The 20065-nt window shown below is 42.4% G+C and overlaps 1 protein-coding gene across 2 annotated transcripts; it reads left to right on the plus strand.

Annotated features, from left to right (window-relative positions):
- Positions 1 to 4355: 4355 nt before the first annotated feature.
- LOC139575955 (putative solute carrier family 22 member 31) lies at positions 4356 to 19712 on the plus strand. Of its 2 annotated transcripts, none has more exons than XM_071401443.1 (9): positions 4356 to 4930; positions 7351 to 7454; positions 7680 to 7834; positions 13373 to 13541; positions 14393 to 14538; positions 16257 to 16365; positions 16547 to 16761; positions 17069 to 17180; positions 17404 to 19712. In XM_071401443.1, the coding sequence occupies exons 1-9, from the start codon at positions 4541 to 4543 to the stop codon at positions 17846 to 17848; spliced, it is 1845 nt and encodes a 614-aa protein (XP_071257544.1). In that variant the 5' UTR covers positions 4356 to 4540; the 3' UTR covers positions 17849 to 19712. The 2 variants fall into 2 exon arrangements, with proteins under 2 accessions (XP_071257544.1, XP_071257545.1); XM_071401444.1 differs by having other exon boundaries at positions 4364 to 4930; positions 7758 to 7834.
- Positions 19713 to 20065: the final 353 nt, after the last annotated feature.

Raw genomic sequence — 20065 nt, forward strand, 5'->3', positions numbered from 1 at the left:
ATCTTCCCATAGTGTGGTCATATTAGTTTGTAGGCCAACCGTTTGTACGCTACAGACATTTTCGTGAGAAGACTGATTTTCAAAATGTCTCCTGGTCTGACAAACAGCGTTGTAGCTCTGCCACTTTCCACCGCAGATGCGGAAGGCCGACATGGTGGATGCAGTGGATTGAGATGCATCCCATGCAAAACAACTTATCTCTAGCTGAAATTGACAGGTTTTTATTTTGATATTTTTAGGTTAATTAGATTGTTGCACAGGTACGTTAGACTTAAGGATTTGAATAAAGTTTAGATCAAAGCTGAATCAATGTCTCGCAAGATCACTTAATGATTCATTAGTATTCTACATAGGCCTAACATACCAAATATAATAGCATAGTATAATGCTACTGTTAGACCAAAAACACCACTTATTTTCTTATTTAGGCTACAACATTGTATATGCATTGTAAAAAATCAAAAAATGTCTGTAGCGTACACATCGTCACATATTAGTTATTTGAATCGAGCTTTGAGGACCACTAGTAAAGTTTTTTCCTTAAAGGGGCAGTGCAGTCAAACATCGTTTTCCTGTGTTTTATATATATTTCCACACTGAGGTTGGAATAATACAGACATGACGGCTATTTGAGAAGACCATAACGCTCTGACTTTTTTGGGCCAATGTACGATAAACTTAAATGACCCTTATATTTTTTCCCCTGAAAGAACATGGATGTGTGTGAAACGGATAAGCAAAAACGTGTGATTATGTCATATATGCGAAAACATTCCTTTTGAATTTTGTCCAACGTGAGTAGCTAGTAGCAGCATAGTCAAGGATGTGTCATGCGATATTGGGACGCTATACTTTACAGACCAAGTTGAACAAATGTAAACCTTGAATTTGGAGGCTTAAAATATTCCTATGGTGGCCAAGTTGATCTATATTAAGAAATGCCATTGGTTGGTGGATGTAAAGTCTGAGATCTTTGATAGGCTGATGTGGAATTTGTTACAGGAAATAATCACTGCCAACTGGTCAGGTTAGCATAGGGCTAAATGTGCCAGGTTATGTAATGTGCAACAGCTAACGTAGCGTTGACAAATGCAACTGTCGGCGATTTGAATTGGCTGATGCATATTTTGAGACAGAAAGTTTAAACTCAAACTTTTTCTAATGTTCGCAAGTATGGACCCCCTCTATTTATCTAGTTTTGTACAGTAGTGGAGATAAGTTTACAGTATAAGGTGCTGCTCTTCGAATACTCAAAGGGTGGGGCCAAAGTAAAGATCATACTCCTCTGTAACATAGGTAAATTGTTTCTTTGATTTTGAAAGAACTAGGTTTGACTTACATGCCCATGAATGAGATCTTTTTTTAATTTGCCTTTTTAATCAAATTCCTTTTTTGTTAAAGTCAATAATCCTTTCTATGACCAATCACTCTAAAAGCGAGTTTCATCATAGTTTATTCAGAACTATTTAGTGGACAATGATATTAACAGGCAGGTAGTTTGTTTCACTTTAGCTTCTCAAGTGTAGGTGTATGTATTTGTCAGGGGTATCTGGAAGTTTTAATGTTCCGTTTGATTCATATTCAGTAGGCCATCATACTTTGCTCTATTGTGTTGTTTGCCATGCTAAGAGTAAGGCCTAGACTATTATAAAACTTTGACCTCCTCAATTTCATGAACCAAAAAGCAGACTAAGTTAACTCATACACAAAGGGGGGAAGAATGGTGAAAAAGTGATAGTTAAGGATGTTTGTTTTTTATCCAATTGGAATATTGATTTGTGAGAATTAATTGTTTCCTTGTTTTTGGTTGGTCCTGATTTTTTTTTTATTATTTTTTTTTTTTGTCTGTGATCTGCACATTCATCCTAATGGCAATATCAAGTGACATTTTGTGACGTTATGTACACACTTTCAACATAGCTGTGTATGATGTGTCTATTCAAGTGCAATGGGTGTTGCTACTCCAGTGTACGGGCAGTTGACTAGTTGTAGTCCTGGACATTTTGAAAGAGGAAAATCTAGTCATAAGGCAGTAAACGTATAAATAAATGTCATAGCACAGGTAGTCAGGGTCATGTAGACTTCAGCAGTTTGATTGAAGCCCTCAATTTTTTATTTGATTTTGTTTTTTAGCGCTTTTTCTGCGGGGGAGAGGGAGTTTTGTCAACAGAATCCTCGTGTGTTTTAGATCAGAGTATGTTGTGTTGTCTTTTTGTCTTGGGTTTTTTCTTCTGTACGAAGCATAAAACACCAGTGGCATGTCAATCACTTCTTATGAGCAGAATGTATACCGTTACTACACCCCCACACCCTCAATATTGTTTACAAGACATCAAGTGTGTTTCGGTTTCGTCTCTCTCACCTTAACGGTTTGAGCCCTGCCTTGATTTCTTTATTTCATCATTTATTGAACCACAAAGGCTTGAAATTGTGATGGCTAATTAGTGTCACGTCTAACCTCGGTATTCAAAGCTTGCAGCAAACATACAGAGCAATAGTTTTAACCATTCAAATTCTTTTTCATTTGAATTTTTTTATACATTTGGTTGATAAAGACATCCCCTGTGATTTTTGTCCTAACACCGGTGTCTCGTACTCGCGTCCAAATATTATTTCCAAGACACACCAGTGAAGAATAATTTATGTTAGGAAATGTAACAAACACCGGTCTCATTCCCATCTCCCCCCTACAGTGAACCACTTGGCCATGCCCTAGATTACCCTGTGACCTCATCAGTCTGCAACAAGTTACCTCTACTGTTCATTTAATATTTGTTTATTTTAACTGGACATACTGTTATTTTACATAATAGAATCACAATTTCAAGCCTTTTTCTAGTTTTCTTTATTGAACATACAGTAGCTGATTCTTTAGAATGGGAAATGACTAATAAAGCATGGAGAACTAGTCTTTAAATGGTGACAAATAACCTATTTATTATATTTCTGACACCTGTGGTATGTTTCAGTTAAAGGTCTCCGCTGTGTAAATTTTCCTCCTGTAATGCGTTGGAGACATTGTACATAGTTGTAAATAAATATCCCAGGACGTTTTGCACCCTCCTCTTTGTACTAGTCTAAACTTGCGTAGAATGTGGGGTTCTAACAGCAACGAGACAGTGCGCTCGCTGCAGGTGATGTAACAATGTAACTTTTTTATTTGTACAATGTAGTTGAATTGTGTACATATTGTTGGAGCAGCTATGGGGAAGGGCTTTGTTGATGCTATCGTCAGTGCTGTAAAAGATCCAGTACTTTCACCTCTAGCTGTGTTGATTTCCTGCAAAAACAAAGGCGAGAAAATTTAAAAAAAATACTAAACTGATAAGAAAAATTCTAAATTGATATTTTCTACAGTTGCATGTACAGAGAGCGCGAGAACTGCTGTTGTTCCTCAGAGATTATGTTCGTAAATAAAATTTTGAAATATTTCCTGTTTTCTGCTTTTACTTTGTCCTCATTCATACACTCTTAAATATGCCTTGTGTCATTCGGCAGATGGGCACATCTATTTTAGCACCATGCCAACACGCGCACACAGTTTCTGAGCCAAATTAGGAACTTTAACAACAGTTCATTTTTATTAATTAAGATTGGTTAGCACATTTATCACAGGCAAGTTAAGTTGATAGAATACCAATCAGTGTACACATGTGTAACACTTTACACCGATGTATACTTTATTTGGCAGGGACAATGTACAACAAATCATCAATCTGAGTAAGAGAAGGGATGCGTTGCACCAGATTTAGCTGACAGCTAATTTACATTTTAATTCCATCCCTATATTTAATCCCTAGTTTGTCCCAAAAGCCCTCAAGGCAACATTCAGGCTTCTGTGGCACCAAAGTGGTCAACTGAAACCAGTTAGAAAACTGTCTATACAGAGGTAGCGAAACACTGGAGCTTATCTTTCGCTCTGCTAGCAGGAGGACGCCTGGAAAAGTGTATGTTTAGGCTGATATTTAGATCATGAGGGGGTTAGACTTTTGAGAAAAACTTAAAGACCTGTGGGTATAACAGGCCTATTTTTTGCCATGCAATATGACCAGTAGATGCCATTATATTTGTTGACACAGAAGTATTTATAGTACGCTACTTATGAACCAGATATGAAGAGGGTAACCATTTGAAATCATACAAGCGTTTCCATTGACAGTGACACATCCACACCAAAATATAATTCCAGTAGGCCTCTATTCACCTCACCTGTTACCCGACTCCTCGAGCAGTGTTTGGTGACCATGTTAAGTGAATGACACAGTAAACATTGATTAGACAACCTGATCCCTTCTGCCATCCTCTGAATGAAGTTAATAAATATGTCGATCTGTCAGTGCGAAATAGGCCTAGGCTACAGTGCGTACAAACACTGATCTACGAGCAGATAGACTTCCCACCAATGACATTTCGGTTACTCACCGACCTGCCCAATTGGCTGGAGTTGTGCTATCTCATCTAGCCTATCCTGCCATGCCCAGCGGTGTGTGTGGATGTCCAACACTACTGACTAACAGCTGTCTCGGCATTGTCTCTAACAATGGACTTTGAAACGAAGATTTATACCAAAATCGGTGGATATGGACGATATAACAGAATTGTTTCCATATTCAGCTGGTTTCCGAACTTTGCTGTGATTCTGAATCTTTTTTGCGACGTTTTTTACACCCTGATTCCCGGGTCGTACCACTGTAAACCCGACCCGACACTTTTACCTTCGGGTTTTCTTTTCAGTAATTATTCCAGACAAGGGTATCTCAATTTTGCCATACCGTGGGTGAATGGTTCTGGACTGAGTCACTGTGAACTTTATAAGTACACTAGAAACGTCTCCAACTTCATAGACAGCATTCCAAAGGAGATCGTGCCATGCACAAGAGGGTGGGAGTACGACCAAGCTGCGGCGCTTCTGAGCAACTACGTGACAGAGGTAAACAAATATATACTTGGAAACGATGGTTTGTGGTTGTTTTTGGAGAGTTTGTGCTTTTGCCAGATTAGCAATCATTCGTGTGCTAGGGATGTTTTTATGACGACGCATTTTCCTTACCTAATTTGGTTTACAATTAGTCGCCTTTTCAGGCTAATGTGTAAATATCTTTGCCAAGCCCTGTCGAATGTTATTCATCCATTCAAAGTCGGCTACTCAAAGTACATTTGGGTTTAGAAGAGTTGGTCATCAATAGGCCTACTAGATAACGTCAATCGATGACACGGCATGGCCTGTTAAGGCCTACTCATTGCTCAAGTCTGCTGTTGGTTAACATGCTTTAGAGTTTGTAACTCTAGGATGCATGGTGTTTTGGTTATGTGCTAATTTGATTACCAGATAAAAAATATCCAATTAGCACTATTTATCAGATCACATTAGTCTGTTTTATATAATTACATTAAGAAACTGCTGTGCAGAGCCATGAAATATGGGGAATGTGTGTTTATGTGATGATAGCAGCACAACAGGAAATGCAGGGACAACAGTGTTCTTCCACCCTGATGGAGTTCCTGGGAAGATATGTCCTCAACAGAGCACATGAGAGGAGTCAGTCTTAGGATGAGCATTCATCTTTCTGTACTGACCATTAGCCATCTCATAAACAAGGAACACTCGAGTTCAACTGAATTTATTTGGCTCTAAGGGAACCCTTTTTCATATTTCTTACTACTAGGTCTATATTCTTATTTCAGACTAGCACAGTCAATGCCTCTCTAACGTTGTCCTGTTTTGCTTCTTGGGAAAAGTTAACTAAATGTTGACTTATTGCATCTGGACAAATCTCACCAACCCATTATAATATCAAAAAAGGGGCAGGCCCATCTCACTGCAAATACTGGAACCAGATCTTGGTAACAAAAGTATCAGCAGCTACTCAAATGTCCAGACACAAGGCAAATACTTGTGTGTGTGTGTGAGAGAGAGACAGCGTGTACGGGCTGTACAGGAATTCAACAAGGCAGACAGTAGCCCTGATGTGGTATATTTTCTCTCGCCCCCCCCCGCTCCTGGCTTTCCTTCTCCATGATGTCACAGGACATTTGTTCATGTCCCCACAGGGGTATCAACATCATACAGCAGGAATGGAGGTCCTTCTGGCCCTGATTTTTAAGGGGTAGGATGGAGCAAATGGAATGAAGAGATGGGGGAGGGAGGAAGAAAGAAAGAAAGCATTGGAGTAGGGTGAAGAATGGTGGAAGGCACTGGAAACAGTGCAGTGGCTCTAATGTGATAAACCTATCTGCAGTCACTCTTATTCAATCAGGAGATGATATCTATCACACAGCTGAATTCCTCCTCCTTCGCACATGGATTTCCATTGCCCTCAAGTGTGTGTGTGTCCCACTGGCTTACAATTCTTACTTGTATAATAATAAGGGATAATGAAGCTACAGTTTCAAACAGTCAGTCTCAAACATTTTCCAAGCATGTTTATTAACAGTCCTTAAAAATAGAGTATGCTCAATTTGCCCCCGGAATTTCTCTACCCTGGAAATGCAATCCTGGACGAAGAAATAGGCCACCCATTATGTCATTATTTCAGTGGCTCCATTGACTTGGCTCTTTTACCTCATTCCTAACTATGTGGCAAAGGGGTCATTCCATGTCATTTCAGAAAGCCATGACATCCGCCATCTCAGATTGTTCTGAAATTGTTTCTGTAGTTAGAAACAGATAAGATTAGCCTTCCTGAAACATTATTTTGTTGAAAATAATTGTATCTCTGAGAAATTAAGCTAATTGATTGCAACCAAATAGTTACTATGTGAATCCTATACATTTAAAATGGCCAATATGGGTCAAATCAATTATATTTCAACAAATAATGTTTCAGGAATGCTAATCTTTTTTTTGTTTTATACTTTTTACCCCAATTTTGTGATATCCAATTGGTAGTTAGTCTTGTCCCATCACCGCAACTCCCGTACGGACTCGGGAGAGGCGAAGGTCGAGAGCCATGCGTCCTCAGAAACACGACCCTGCCAAGCCGCACTGCTTCTTGACACTGCTCGCTTAACCCAGAAACCATCTGTACCAATGTGTCGGAGGAAACACCGTACAGCACAAGGAGTCGCTAGAGCATGATGGGACAAGGACATTCCAGCCGGCCAAACCCTCCCCTAACCCGAACGACACTAAGCCAATTGTGCCTCATGGGTCTCCCGGTTGTGGCCGGCTGCAACACAGCCCGGGATCTAACCCGGATTGTGGCCTCCCACTAAGGAGGCAACTATCTTATCTTTTTCTAACTACAGAAATTATTTCAGAACAATCTGAGATGGTGGGTGTCAATCCTCTTCATTGTTCTTTTTGAGGTGGAATGACTCACCATCTCGCTCTCTCTCTCTGCTCCACAGTGGAACCTAGTGTGTGGTGACTACTGGAAGATTCCTCTGCAGCACATCTGCTTCATGACAGGGTGGATTGTGGGATATGTCCTCCTGGGCACAGTGTGTGACTGGTAGCTACACCCCCCCCCCCTCCCCACCACCACACCTTCTGCATTTTGTGTGTGTGTGCATGATGTTTCTGTTGTATTTTTGTATAATTTTAAACTACAATTGTATTAATTTCACCATACATATTTAATGTTTATGATATTGATGGTATTAGGCTGTTATGACTGTTTAATATGTGTGCATGGGAAGCTATGTATCTCTAACTGTATTATTTTCTCTATGTTCAGGTTGGGTCGCCGACAGGGCTTTCTGCTGTCTGTGTCTCTGTCCGGTCTGTTAGGAGTAACTGTGTGTCTGTCCAACAGCCCTGTAGTGTTTCTGCTGCTACGCCTGTCTCAGGGCGCCATGTTGGCTGGGGTCTTCCTCTCCTCTTACCTCGCCAGTAAGTAGACTTGACTTACCCTACTAATACCGCTCACTCCTGAGTACACACTTAATGGGGCAGTTTAAATTAAATAAAAATATCGGACAAAACACACATCATGACAAAAGACAACACTACATAAAGAGAGACCTAAGACAACACAGCATGGTAGCAGCACAACATGGTAGCATCACAAAACAGGGTACAAACATAATTGGGCACAGACAACAGCACAAAGGGCAAGAAGGTAGAGACAACAATGCATCACGCAAAGCAGCAACTGTCTTTGATGGCAGGGGCAGCTGTACAGATAAGTCATCCAAAGGGCTTTGACTTCTCAAACACAGAAGAAAGCTAACACTATATGATGCCCCGTCTCCTTATTAATTCAGCCACTTACGTAGATAACTAGCAAGTGTAAATTTAAGGGTTGCGTTAATGCAAAATGCAAGTGTTTTTCACCCAGAAAATAAATCTAAAACGCATAAGAAATATCTTGCTGCGTTTTGTAAACGCAGATCTAAAATGCTTCTTATTGTAATTTCTGATCTGTATCAGACACGTTTTGTGCTTCAGTTGCAATTTTCCACTCTGGGAATTCACCAACAGGCGTTCTATCAGCAGACAGCGCTCTGACTGATGTGGAGCTACTGTTCTCCATCATTCTATCAGCAGACAGCGCTCTGACTGATGTGGAGCTACTGTTCTCCTGTACTTTTCTCGGTGTAGTCGTTTACTTTTCTCTGGTAAAATGCAAGATTAACTTCAAGCAAAACATTAAGAAAAATAGCTGGCTACATTCTTTCTATGACTAACATTGGAAATAGGATGGCCAGGCATCGTTTTTGCAATAAAAACCTTGCTTTTTCATTCTAAGCTCATTCACTTGTGTGGCTGCCAGCCAAGCAGCGTTGCACACTTTCTGAATGTGTTGCACAAATGTATTTTCTGTGAAGGAAAACGGTAGTGGTTTAGTTAGTAGTTGCACGGCCCTGATCACTCTATTGAAGCAAAAAAACTGTTGACTTTAAATATGAAACCCGACACCTGTCAATACACAGCTAAACTCAACTGCTCCTGCTTTTTCCCGCTGTGCTATTTGCAAACAAACGCTTGACTGGCTCAACTGTTCTGGGGAACTGCGGTAAGCTTCATTATGTGAAAGGTGAAATGAAGAACGTGGTCTGCTGTATTTCGTAAAGAATTGCAAAAGTTGACTGCAGGTATTTACTTAAAAAGCTACAAATGTCAATTTATTGAAAACTTCAGTATTAAAAAAGCCTCCTGTGGCTATTTCTAAATACCCCGGTATACGGTATACCGCCCAAGCCTAGGGCAGTAACTGGTATTGTTCTTACGTCAGCTCAGTGTATATCTTTGAAATGTAATCACATTTCCTCTTCAAAATGTAATATAATTTGTGAAATGGTCATGTGGATCATATTGTAGATTTCTGTATTCTGGACAGTTCAGTTGGGAGTTCTACATCCGACCTTTGTTTAGCTGAATTAAAGCAGTCAGCAAAATGTATTTAATAGCAGTTTTTACTACATCTCACGCAGAAATGTGTCAGTGGCTAACATCTGTTGGATAAATATAGACCAAACCCATATATCAAAAGCTCCCTCACAAAGTGCTTTCCTTAGATCATTGTCCCTACACAACGCTATGGGAAGCCAGGATGAAATCATTCTCACAATTTCACTAATATCATCAAAATCAATAAATCCTTGCACATTTTTGGGTTCATTCAGTAGTATTTACTAGATTAAGTAGAATCATGTTGAAAAATGATGTTAAGTACCATATAAACTCAGCAAAAAAAGAAACGGCCCTTTTTCAGGACCCTGTCTTTCAAAAGTAATTCGTAAAAATCCAAATAACTTCACAGATCTTCATTGTAAAGGGTTTAAACACTGTTTCCCATTCTTGTTCAATGAACCGTAAACAATAAATGAACATGCACCTGTGGAACGGTCGTTAAGACACTAACAGCTTACAGGCGGTAGGTAATTAAGGTCACAGTTATGAAAACTTAGGACACTAAAGAGGCCTTTCTACCGACTCTGAAAAACACCAAAAGAAAGATGCCCAGGGTCCCTGCTCATCTGCGTGAACGTGCCTTAGGCATGCTGCAAGGAGGCATGAGTACTGCAGATGTGGCCAGGGCAATAAAATGCAATGTCCATACTGTGCGACGCCTAAGACAGCGCTACAGATAGACAGGACGGACAGCTGATCGTCCTCGTAGTGGCAGACCACGTGTAACAACACCTGCACAGGATCGGTACATCTGAACACCACACCTGCGGGACTAGCCACATTCTCTGCTGCCAATGACTGGAACGAACTGCAAAAATCACTGAAGCTGGAGAGTCATATCTCCCTCACTAACTTTAAGCACCAGCTGTCAGAGCAGCTCACAGATCACTGCACCTGTACATAGCCCATCTGTAAACAGCCCATTCAACTACCCCATCCCTATACTGTATTTATTTATTTATCTTGCTCCTTTGCACTCCAGTATCTCTACTTGCACATTCATCTTCTGCACATCTACCATTCCAGTGTTTAATTGCTATGTTGTAATTACTTCATCACCATGGCCTATTTATTCCCTTCCTCCCTTATCTTATTTCATTTGCACTCATTGTATATGGACTTTTATTTTTTCTACTGTATTATTGACGATGTTTGTTTATTACATGTGTAACTCTGTGTTGTAAGTGTCGAACTGCTGTGCCTTATCTTGGCCAGGTCGCAGTTGTAAATGAGAACTTGTTTTCAACTAGCCTACCTGGTTAAATAAAGGTGAAATAAATTTTAAAAAGTACAATATATATTCTTGAAGGTAACAGATGGCAACAACTACCCGAGTTACACCAGGAACGCACAATCCCTCCATCAGTGATCAGACTGTCCGCAATAGGCTGAGAGAGGCTAGACTGAAGGCTTGTAGGCCTGTTGTAAGGCAGGTCCTCACCAGACATCACCGACAACAACGTCGCCTATGGGCATAAACCCACCGTCACTGGACCAGACAGGACTGGCAAAAAGTGCTCTTCGCTGACGAGTCGCAGTTTTGTCTCACCAGGGGTGATGGTCGGATTCGCGTTTATCGTCTAAGGAATGAGCGTTACACTGAGGCCTGTACTCTGGAGCGGGATCGATTTGGAGGTGGATCCGTCATGGTCTGGAGCGGTGTGTCACAGCATCATCGGATAGAGTTTGTTGTCATTGCAGGCAATCTCAACGCTGTGCATTACAGGGAAGACATCCTCCTCCCTCATGTGGTACCCTTCCTGCAGGCACATCCTGACATAACCCTCCAGCATGACAATGCCACCAGCCATACTGCTCATTCTGTGTGTGATTTCCCGCAAGACAGGAATGTCAGTGTTCTGCCATGGCAAGCGAGGAGCCCGGATCTCAATCCCATTGAGCACCCTGGGACCTGTTGGATCGGAGGGTGAGGGCTAGGGCCATTCCCCCCAGAAATGTCCGGGAACTTGCAGGTACCTTGGTGGAAGAGTGGGGTAATATCTCACAGCAAGAACTGGCAAATCAGTCCATGAGGAGGAGATGCACTGCAGTACTTAATACAGCTGGTGGCCACACCAGATGCTGACTGTTACTTTTGATTTTGACCCCCAATTCGCTGCCACTACATGTCATTTTCACTCTTCTAAAGTACGGCAAAGATACTGGTAATTCACCAAAGTTACGGGAATCTTCAGTCATTTTGGTAATCTATCGTAACTCTGGTAATTTATACTTGGATAACTGTATTCATATATAGTTTTAATTTATTATGTGTCAATATTGTCCATATGGTTAAAGAGAAAATTGTCTAAGGAAAAGGTATCTAATCAACAATGGCATTATTTTAAATGAACTCTGCAACTCTTCCAACTATTGACTTTTTTTCACAACTGTCACCAGTTTCACGTCAATACATTGAGAACAAATACATATTGACGTTGTAAAAAAAAAAAAGGCTGTGTGGCATTCCCCCATACTTCCCATAGCAACCTGGTCTTATAGACTCGACATAACATAGTATAAGTAAATCCGAGACACTCAAATGAGAATGATATGTTATATTTGGTATGGTTACATAAGACAGAAGGTTACTTAAGGCAAACGAAAGCAGGGTGGATGGGTGGGCGTATAACGCGAACATCTAGCAACCCAAAGATTGTGTGTTTTGAATCTCATCACTGACAACTTTTGATTTTAACATTTTCTACTACCTTCTACTTTGCAACTTAGCATGTTAGCTAACCATTCCCCTAACCTTAACCTAACTCCTAACCCAGCTAAAGTTAGCCACCTAGCTAACATTAGCTACAACAAATTGGAATTCGTAACATATAAGTTTTGTAAATTCGTAACATATTGTACGAATTGCAATTCATAACATATCGTACGAAATGGATGATGGATAGCCACAAATGAATACATACCATACGAAACGTAACAAGTCATACTATTTGGAATGTCCCGGATTTATGTTTATGTTACTTCCAGGTTGACCATAGCCCTCTATTGCTGCTATGGGGGTTAGAAAGTCCTTACCTTATGCCCCATGATCCCACACCAACCCCTCGCTTCTGGATTTCTCACTTGGGGGTTTTCCTCTGTTGCCAATAAACATAAAGGATAACTGGAGGGAAAAGTGATTGGGGGATGTTAAAGGGATAGGGAAGGGTGATAGGTTAGGGGTTGACTGTGTCAGGGTTGTGGTCGGATACCTGGGTCACCGGGTGCCATCTTGTTGCACTGCTGTCTTATTAGGGTTCAAAGTGCACTGGTTGGAACACACAGCCTTGAGCCAAGCTGAGCATTACTTATTCACTGACTCTCTCCCCCCCCCCCCTCTCTCTCAGAGATGGCTTGAGTGTGAGGTAACTCAAGGCTCTCTGGGCTAGGATATTTAGGCCACCCCTAGACCAAGAGTTGTCCCCTCCCCAATGTTGTTCCATTGTTAGGAGGTTTGGGGTTTTCTTGCTGTAACCTTCCTGTGATTGTGAGGTGATTGTGTGAACTGGTGTGTTTGTATGTGGACAATTCTTTGCTGAGTGAAAGCGGTCAAGGAGTGCTCAATGTGTTTTTAAGACCATTCTGTGTGTGGGAGTAATGGTGCTAGATACAGCCTGAGAGGGAGGCCCACCGCAGTCTGTCTTTAACACACCCACACACACATTTGCTCTTCTTACATTCCTCTCAGGTCACTGGTAAATGTTGGTTTTAGGTTGTATTCTGGAGGACTGCCTCTCAGTGATCTACTGCCAGAGAGTTCTTCAAAGGGGTGTGGGGGAACAATAGCAGGACAGAACATAGTGGAAGAAAATTAGTATTTTTTTCTCTGTGAGGGGTTATGAAGGAGGAGAACTAGGGCATTGGAGTTTAGGTCAAAGTAGAGAGGAATTTCACACCACACAAATGGTCACAAATAGTCTTATGGTCAGTCAGGCTACTAGTTGCATTTTCCTTCTCTCTTTCCTCTATCTCCTTTCTTCATCCTCTCTTCATCTCCCTTTGTGTGTTCTCCAGGACTGGAGCTGTGTGACCCTCCCCATCGTCTCATGGTTGAAATGGTCAGTGGTTTCTTTGCCGTCGTGGCAGAGCTCTTGTTGCCAGGGCTGGCGGTACTGTGTCGTGATTGGCCAGTTCTTCAAGCGGTGGCTACCTTGCCACTGCTCCTGCTGCTCTCTTATTGGTGGTGAGTCTGTCATAAGCATTTTTTTTGTGTAAACACAGTATAGTGCAAGGGGGGGGGGGCAAAATACGTGGTACTTCAATCCAGCCCGCGAGACAATTATTATAATTATATATTTTTTCCTTTTACAGTTGTAGTTTAAAAAAAAAAATCTCCAATTGGTAGTTAGTCTTGTCCCATCGCTGCAACTCCCGTACGGACTCGGGAGAGGCAAAAGTCGAGAGCCGTGTGTCCTCCGAAACACGACCCAGCCAAGCAGCACTGCTTCTTGACACAATGCCCACTTAACGCGGAAGCCAGCCACACCAATGTGTCGGAGGAAACACCGTACACCTGGCGACCGTGTTAGCGTGCATGCGCCCGGCCCGCCACAGGAGTCGCTAGAGCGGAAATCTTGGCCTGCCAAAACCTCTCCTAACCTGGACGGCGCTGGGCCAATTGTGCGCCGCCTCATGGGTCTCCCAGTCACGGCCAGCTGTAACACAGCCTGGGATCAAACCTGGGTGTGTAATGACGCATCAAGCACTGCGATGTAGTCCCTTAGACCGCTGCACAACTATGGAGGCCCCTGCACAACTATGGAGGCCCCTGCAAATTGACTTAAACAAACAATTGGTCCCTCAAAAAATGCGTCCCTCTGTTGAATTTCAAAATCCCGATGTGGCCCTCCAGCCAAGAAGTTTGCCCACCCCTGGTATAGTGTATATTGTTTATGTCATGGGACAGAACATATAAAGGCATGGATAGAGAAAGGGGGATGTGTGTTATAATTATTATGTATTTTTGTGTAAGGTCATGGATGGAGAAAGAGAGAGGTGTGTTTTTATATTCCAGTTTTCTCGTATCCCCCTCAGTTGTCCATCAGTGTTTCCCGAGTCTCCCCGCTGGCTTCTGGCCACAGGTCAGATCCACCAGGCTAAGAGGTGTCTCCAGAGCTTCTCCACCAGGAACAGAGTGTATCACAGTGAGGATATCTACGCTGCAGAGAACCTGCTCTCAGGTATCATCATCCCTCACCCTATCCTGGCCCTTTTAGCGGGTCTGTGTCAATGAATAATGTCTGCTGCCTTTGGTAGTGCAATCGGTTGCGGCGAAATCCTGCACGGAGCCTTTACCGTGTGCTGCCACTTTAAGAGCGCATCAGCAGTCAGGAAGGAGGCAATGAAAATGACTCTTCCGCTCTGTGAGAGCTGTCGGTTGGCGCGGTGGTTTTGACTGTGTGTATCTCTTTGCAGAAGTTTTGTTTCTTTTCAGCGTGCTTAGTTTGTAAAGTGTTTAAATCGATCGCCGGTGTTACCGCACAATGTCGTGTTTTGAATCTGTTGGGACCGCTCTTGCCATTGATCGCATGGATTAGTAGCAACATTGTTGCGAAGCGTTGACAAAAACCAACAGGTGTATCAGACTGGCAGACGAGTGCAACTGAAAGCCTGGAGTTTATAGCAAGACATAGCCCTCTCTCTGATTTACTTTTGTTGTTGCGCTGCACGCCATAGTATGTCCAGTACTGCTGGCCTATTGCTTTCAGGACATATTTTTGACAGTGGTGTTCAACAGAGTGTGCATTTGAGATTGTTTATGATATGGGATTATTGATTGAACTAGATTTATTTTGGTTCATATGGTTTTCTGTCCTTAGGTACTTTTTTAAGCCCTTTTTTTGTTTTGTCTACTCCCACACAATTTCATACACCCGTTCACTCTTCGTTCTGGGAACTAATACAGAGTATTGCAAATAATTTGTTGATGACTGAGTTCTCTATTGTCGGTTACCTATGAGTCGCTCTAATCCTTATTATTGTGTGAGGTATTATTGGTTGGGTTACCCCTGCTGGTGTAACCCAACCAGTGGAGAGAAAGCATACCTGGCAAACAGGCTACACTCTAGGCAGCCTCTTCTGCCTGTGTGTGTATATAGTAGTTGTACTCTCTCTATCCTACTCTCTGCCTTTCAGCAGGGTTAATACCTGCCTGGCACCCAAACAAAAAATCTTTATCTTTACCTCTAACAATACAGCTACAAGGTTAACTAATGGTTTGGGTAATACATCCAAACGCCCGGGTTTCCCCATATGTTACGTTATTGGTTTTCACTCATTCACAATCAGCACAGCAACACCGAACAGACAACCCATCCAGTCCACTCACAGCATTCCCTCATATCCAATATTAGTGAACTTTGTTTGATGTACACGTGGCATTGGACGTTTCTGAGATGGTTCAGAAGTGTGCCTGGTTACCTGTGCCAGCTCTCTCTCACAGCCCCACCTTTCACAGGCAGCCAGTCACTTAATGAGTGAGAGCATCCAACACCCTGTGCTCTCTGTGGTAGTCACGATAAGAGCTCTTTGTTTGTTGGACATTTCAATACGACCGTAGTGTACTAAATCGCCAACTGGAATTACTTTAGTCAAAAATAAAGAACCATGACATTTTGGTAATTTATCAGATGCTCTTATCCAGAGTAGTCAGGGTTAAGTGCCTTGCTCAAGGGCACATCAGCAGATTTTTCACCTAGTCCGATTGAATGGTTCCATTTAGTGTGATTTAATAGTAGGCACTGGTTCTGAGGAGAGGAATTTCCTATAGAATGTGGGTTATATATTTGTACCAAGTGAACAGCGTTTGTGTCAAGTGCCCTTTGGCTTTGGTATTGGCAGTGTGAATGCAGGCTCATATCTCTCCTTCTCTCCCTCCCTCTCCTTTTCTTCTCTGTAGAGATAGATGCGGAGTACCCAGATTATACCCAGCCTTGCTACCACTCAGTCCTGGAGTTGCATTCCACCCGAGTGATCTGGAGGAACTGCCTCATCCTTAGCTTTACTATGTGAGTTAGTATCTAACACAGCTTGTATGACCTTCTATATGTGTCCCTCCACTGAACAATGCAGCCACGAGGAATGGTAATGTTACCATCTGCCGCAGCTGCTTTTAACAGTACTGTTTGGACAGAGTAAGTTTCATGTTTTGGGCCAAGGACCTAACCTTTCCTAACTCTCCTCCTCCAGGTTCATAGGCACAGGCATCCAGTACTGTTTCATCAGGAACCTCCACAGCTACTCCCACAACTTCTACTTTAGTTACTTCCTGCGTGTGCTGACTGGAGCTCTGGGATGTATCTTCCTCTGCCTGTCCGTCAACCGCTTTGGTCGCCGTGGTATCCTGCTTCTGTCTGCCATTATCACCGGCCTGTCCTCGCTGCTGCTGCTGGCCCTCACACAGTGTAGGTTTAACCTGCTTTATATCTGTGCTATGATGATGAGACTATGTTGCTTTACTATTACTATACACACATTTTCTTTAAGTGTCTCATACGGTCTTCTCTCCCCTGTACATGGTTCATTAGTAACTCTCCTCATACAGTAGCCAGAGGTTTGCCATGATGACCTCATTCACAATGATGTCACTGTTATGATTGGCCATTAGATTTTTTTCAGGTGATTTCAGGCCAAAATTTTTTTCAATGGCTTGTTTCCTAGTTTGCCTAGTTTAGTGAGTCATCAGAAAGACGTGTCCTTGTCCTTCTCTAGATCTTTGTGGAGCGCTGGTGTTGGTGCTGTCTGTGTTGGGGCTCCTCTTCTCCCAGGCCCTGGCCATGCTCAGTGCATTCTTCGCCAGTGAGGTCATGCCCACCGTAGTCCGGTAAGTATTATCTGTCTACTGTCCTGAACACACTAAACTGTCATTAGTTTGTCTGTGGGTGGGGTGTTTGTTTTTCATGTATGTGGACATCTGTCCGTCTGAGGGAGGCATATGAAATGTGGGTTGTATGTCTGGACCAAAATGCAGAATGCTGGGTCAGGTGCCCTTGACAATGTTAGTGAGCTCTATATCTCTCCTGACCCTCTCTCTCCCTCTGTCTCAGTGGTGGTTGTCTGGGGCTGGTGCTTGCGTCTGGCTGTATGGGGATGGCTGCCTCCTCTATGATGGAGCTCCAGAACAACAGGGGTTACTTCCTCCACCACGTCATCTTCGCCTCCTTCGCCGTCCTCTCGGTGCTGTCCATCATGCTGCTGCCGGAGACCAAGCGCAAGCCGCTACCCGACTCCCTGAAGGACGGAGAGAGCCAGCGACGGCCCCCTCTCTTCCTGTCTCGTGAAGACACCCTGCCCCTGCTCTATACCCGGCGTGGAGCCTCCGAGTACAACCCTGATAACTACTCCCGCCTGGTCTCCGCCACCAGGAAGATGCTCATCAAAGACAATTTACCCTATAAGATCGTTGTGCCCTCCCAGTCCCCACTGCTGCCTTCCAACAGCGAGGTGCACTGCATACTGGAGGAAGAGGCACTAAGAGAGGACTTATCTTAGCAGCCTCTAACTACCATCATCCATCCTCCTCTCCCACAGAGAAACCTCACCTCAAACCCACTGGATATCTCTCCCTGGTATCATCCTGGGCTAGCTGGCTGGTTCCCTTTCACCAGACTGAGACAGTGTGATCCAGACTCGTATCGCTCTGAACGACGGGTCTTCTTGGATATTCTGAAGGGGAGGAGAGTAGGAGATGTGTGTATTTACTGTGTCTGTCTTTTTTGTTGTTGTGCCAAGTGTTTCAAATAATACAAAAAAACGATCTGTGGTTGTGCGCTTGCACAGACTCTGCTGAAAGACTGTGTGCTAGTCCTTTGTTTTTGTACTGATTGAGATCTGCTGTTTCTAAGACGGTGTTAACGCCCTCTCTTCTCCAGGTTGTGCAGCATGGAGCTATGGCTTTATTAACCACTGAGGCTAAATGCTCACTTGAGAATCGTTGCTTGTCCACTTAACTGGTGACTCGTGCTTTTCATTACTGCTGTATTGTGCCTGTGACTGCAACGAGAGAGAGCAGGGTCCTGACTGTTACTTAATCTGATTCATTGGTGACTCAACGAGGGGAACTCAAGGATAGAAGTCAGTTTGGCTCAAACTGCAATGTATTGTAGCCAATTGTTTGATTTTTAGGGGGGAACTCAATGAAGTATCAGTCACTGATAATATGAACTAAGCAATGAAAGGTCATTTCATCCTGTCCACTTGTTGGACATGTTTTAAGAACATGAGATGTTGTCTCGTGATTTGCACCAGGAACAAAGTAGTTAAAATTATTGAAATGTGATCAGGTCATGACCTCTACTCTGAGTCATTATAACCTTTCAAATGGGACTTTACCTCATTGTGCTTAGTTGTATCACGTCCATCTCTCTGCCTTAAACTGTGAACTTTCCTGTTCAAAGAAGGCAGTTGCTAGGACATGATACTTAACGTTCTATAAGTAATTTAATTAAATACATTTTTATCAACTATTAAACCACATTTCACTGCTCTTTTTAGTATTTGACTGTGGTTTGAGGTTTGTGTTGCCCTTCTTGGCCTGGCTGTGGAACTGTTTTACATTATTGTTGGATAGGATGCTCACACTCTTAACTCATTCGCTCTTCCTTTTTCATCCCCCTATCTTTTGCTTGCATGGGAACATAGCCCCTTGTACAGTAAGTTTATTAGGAAAAAATATAAATGCAGCTGCTCAACTTTTCCCCACAGCGGACAATATTATGTCCTTCTAAAAAAATACTTATATTAAATTATATTATTTTCAGCTATGAATAAGTTGTCTGACTCTCGAAAGTTCAAATTGAGTTATTTGGAAGCTGTTGATTTACTGTTTGCCCCTCTTCACATGTCTCATAGAAAAATTAATAGAATAATAATGTCCTCAAGCATCAAGTAAAGAGATGCACAACTTCCTTTCAGATTATGGAAAACGAACAGACCCGGCCAGGACATTTTCAACAATGCTATTCCGCTTTCGACATCAATGGGGTCTTAACGAGGTCACTGGGCGTTGAACTAAGGTTGCTGTAGTATTTTTCTGAAGCTGATCCACTTCTATTTTTAACTTTTATTCGCTTGCTCGCCTCACTTTTCAAAAATGAAATCCGTTCAACAGTAAGTTTGAATGGCTGAAACTGAAAATGTTTTGAGTTCCGCCCTGTTTCATATGTCTGATACAATGCTTACCACAAGATGGTGCTGTTCTCTTGTAAATGTATTGAATGTACAAAATCCACCATTTGTCTTTCAACTTTGTGTTATGTGTTATCAACAAAGTCAGATTTTTATATTTTGAAGACTTGGAAATGTATTTCAGTGTAAATAAAATAAGAGGACTTCGAGTTAGTCCAAACACACCATTGCCAAGTTCACGATGTCTGTTTTGTACAGCGTTCTCAAAATGATTGAGCCAGATGGGATAATAGACACTGTTTTGTTGAATGATACACCGTTCTAACCTGCCCTTGAGTTTGTTTTGTATATGCCGAAATGGAGTAAATTGTGCTCAATGGACAGTGTTCCGTGACTCTAGGGCTGTATAAGAACAGGGAAAGGAAGAATGAAGTACAGCAGTTGTCTCAGTCCGGGCCTGAGAAAATCACATCTGGAACAGCCTGTCAATCATTTGGGACGCTCACTGTTGTCTCTCAACCATAAACTCCCCTCTGAAAGCTGTTCAGTCAGTTTAGTATTTCATTTGTCACATGGCTCATG

This window comes from Salvelinus alpinus, chromosome 5 (genome assembly GCF_045679555.1).
Source record: "Salvelinus alpinus chromosome 5, SLU_Salpinus.1, whole genome shotgun sequence".
Taxonomy (NCBI): Eukaryota; Metazoa; Chordata; class Actinopteri; order Salmoniformes; family Salmonidae; genus Salvelinus; species Salvelinus alpinus.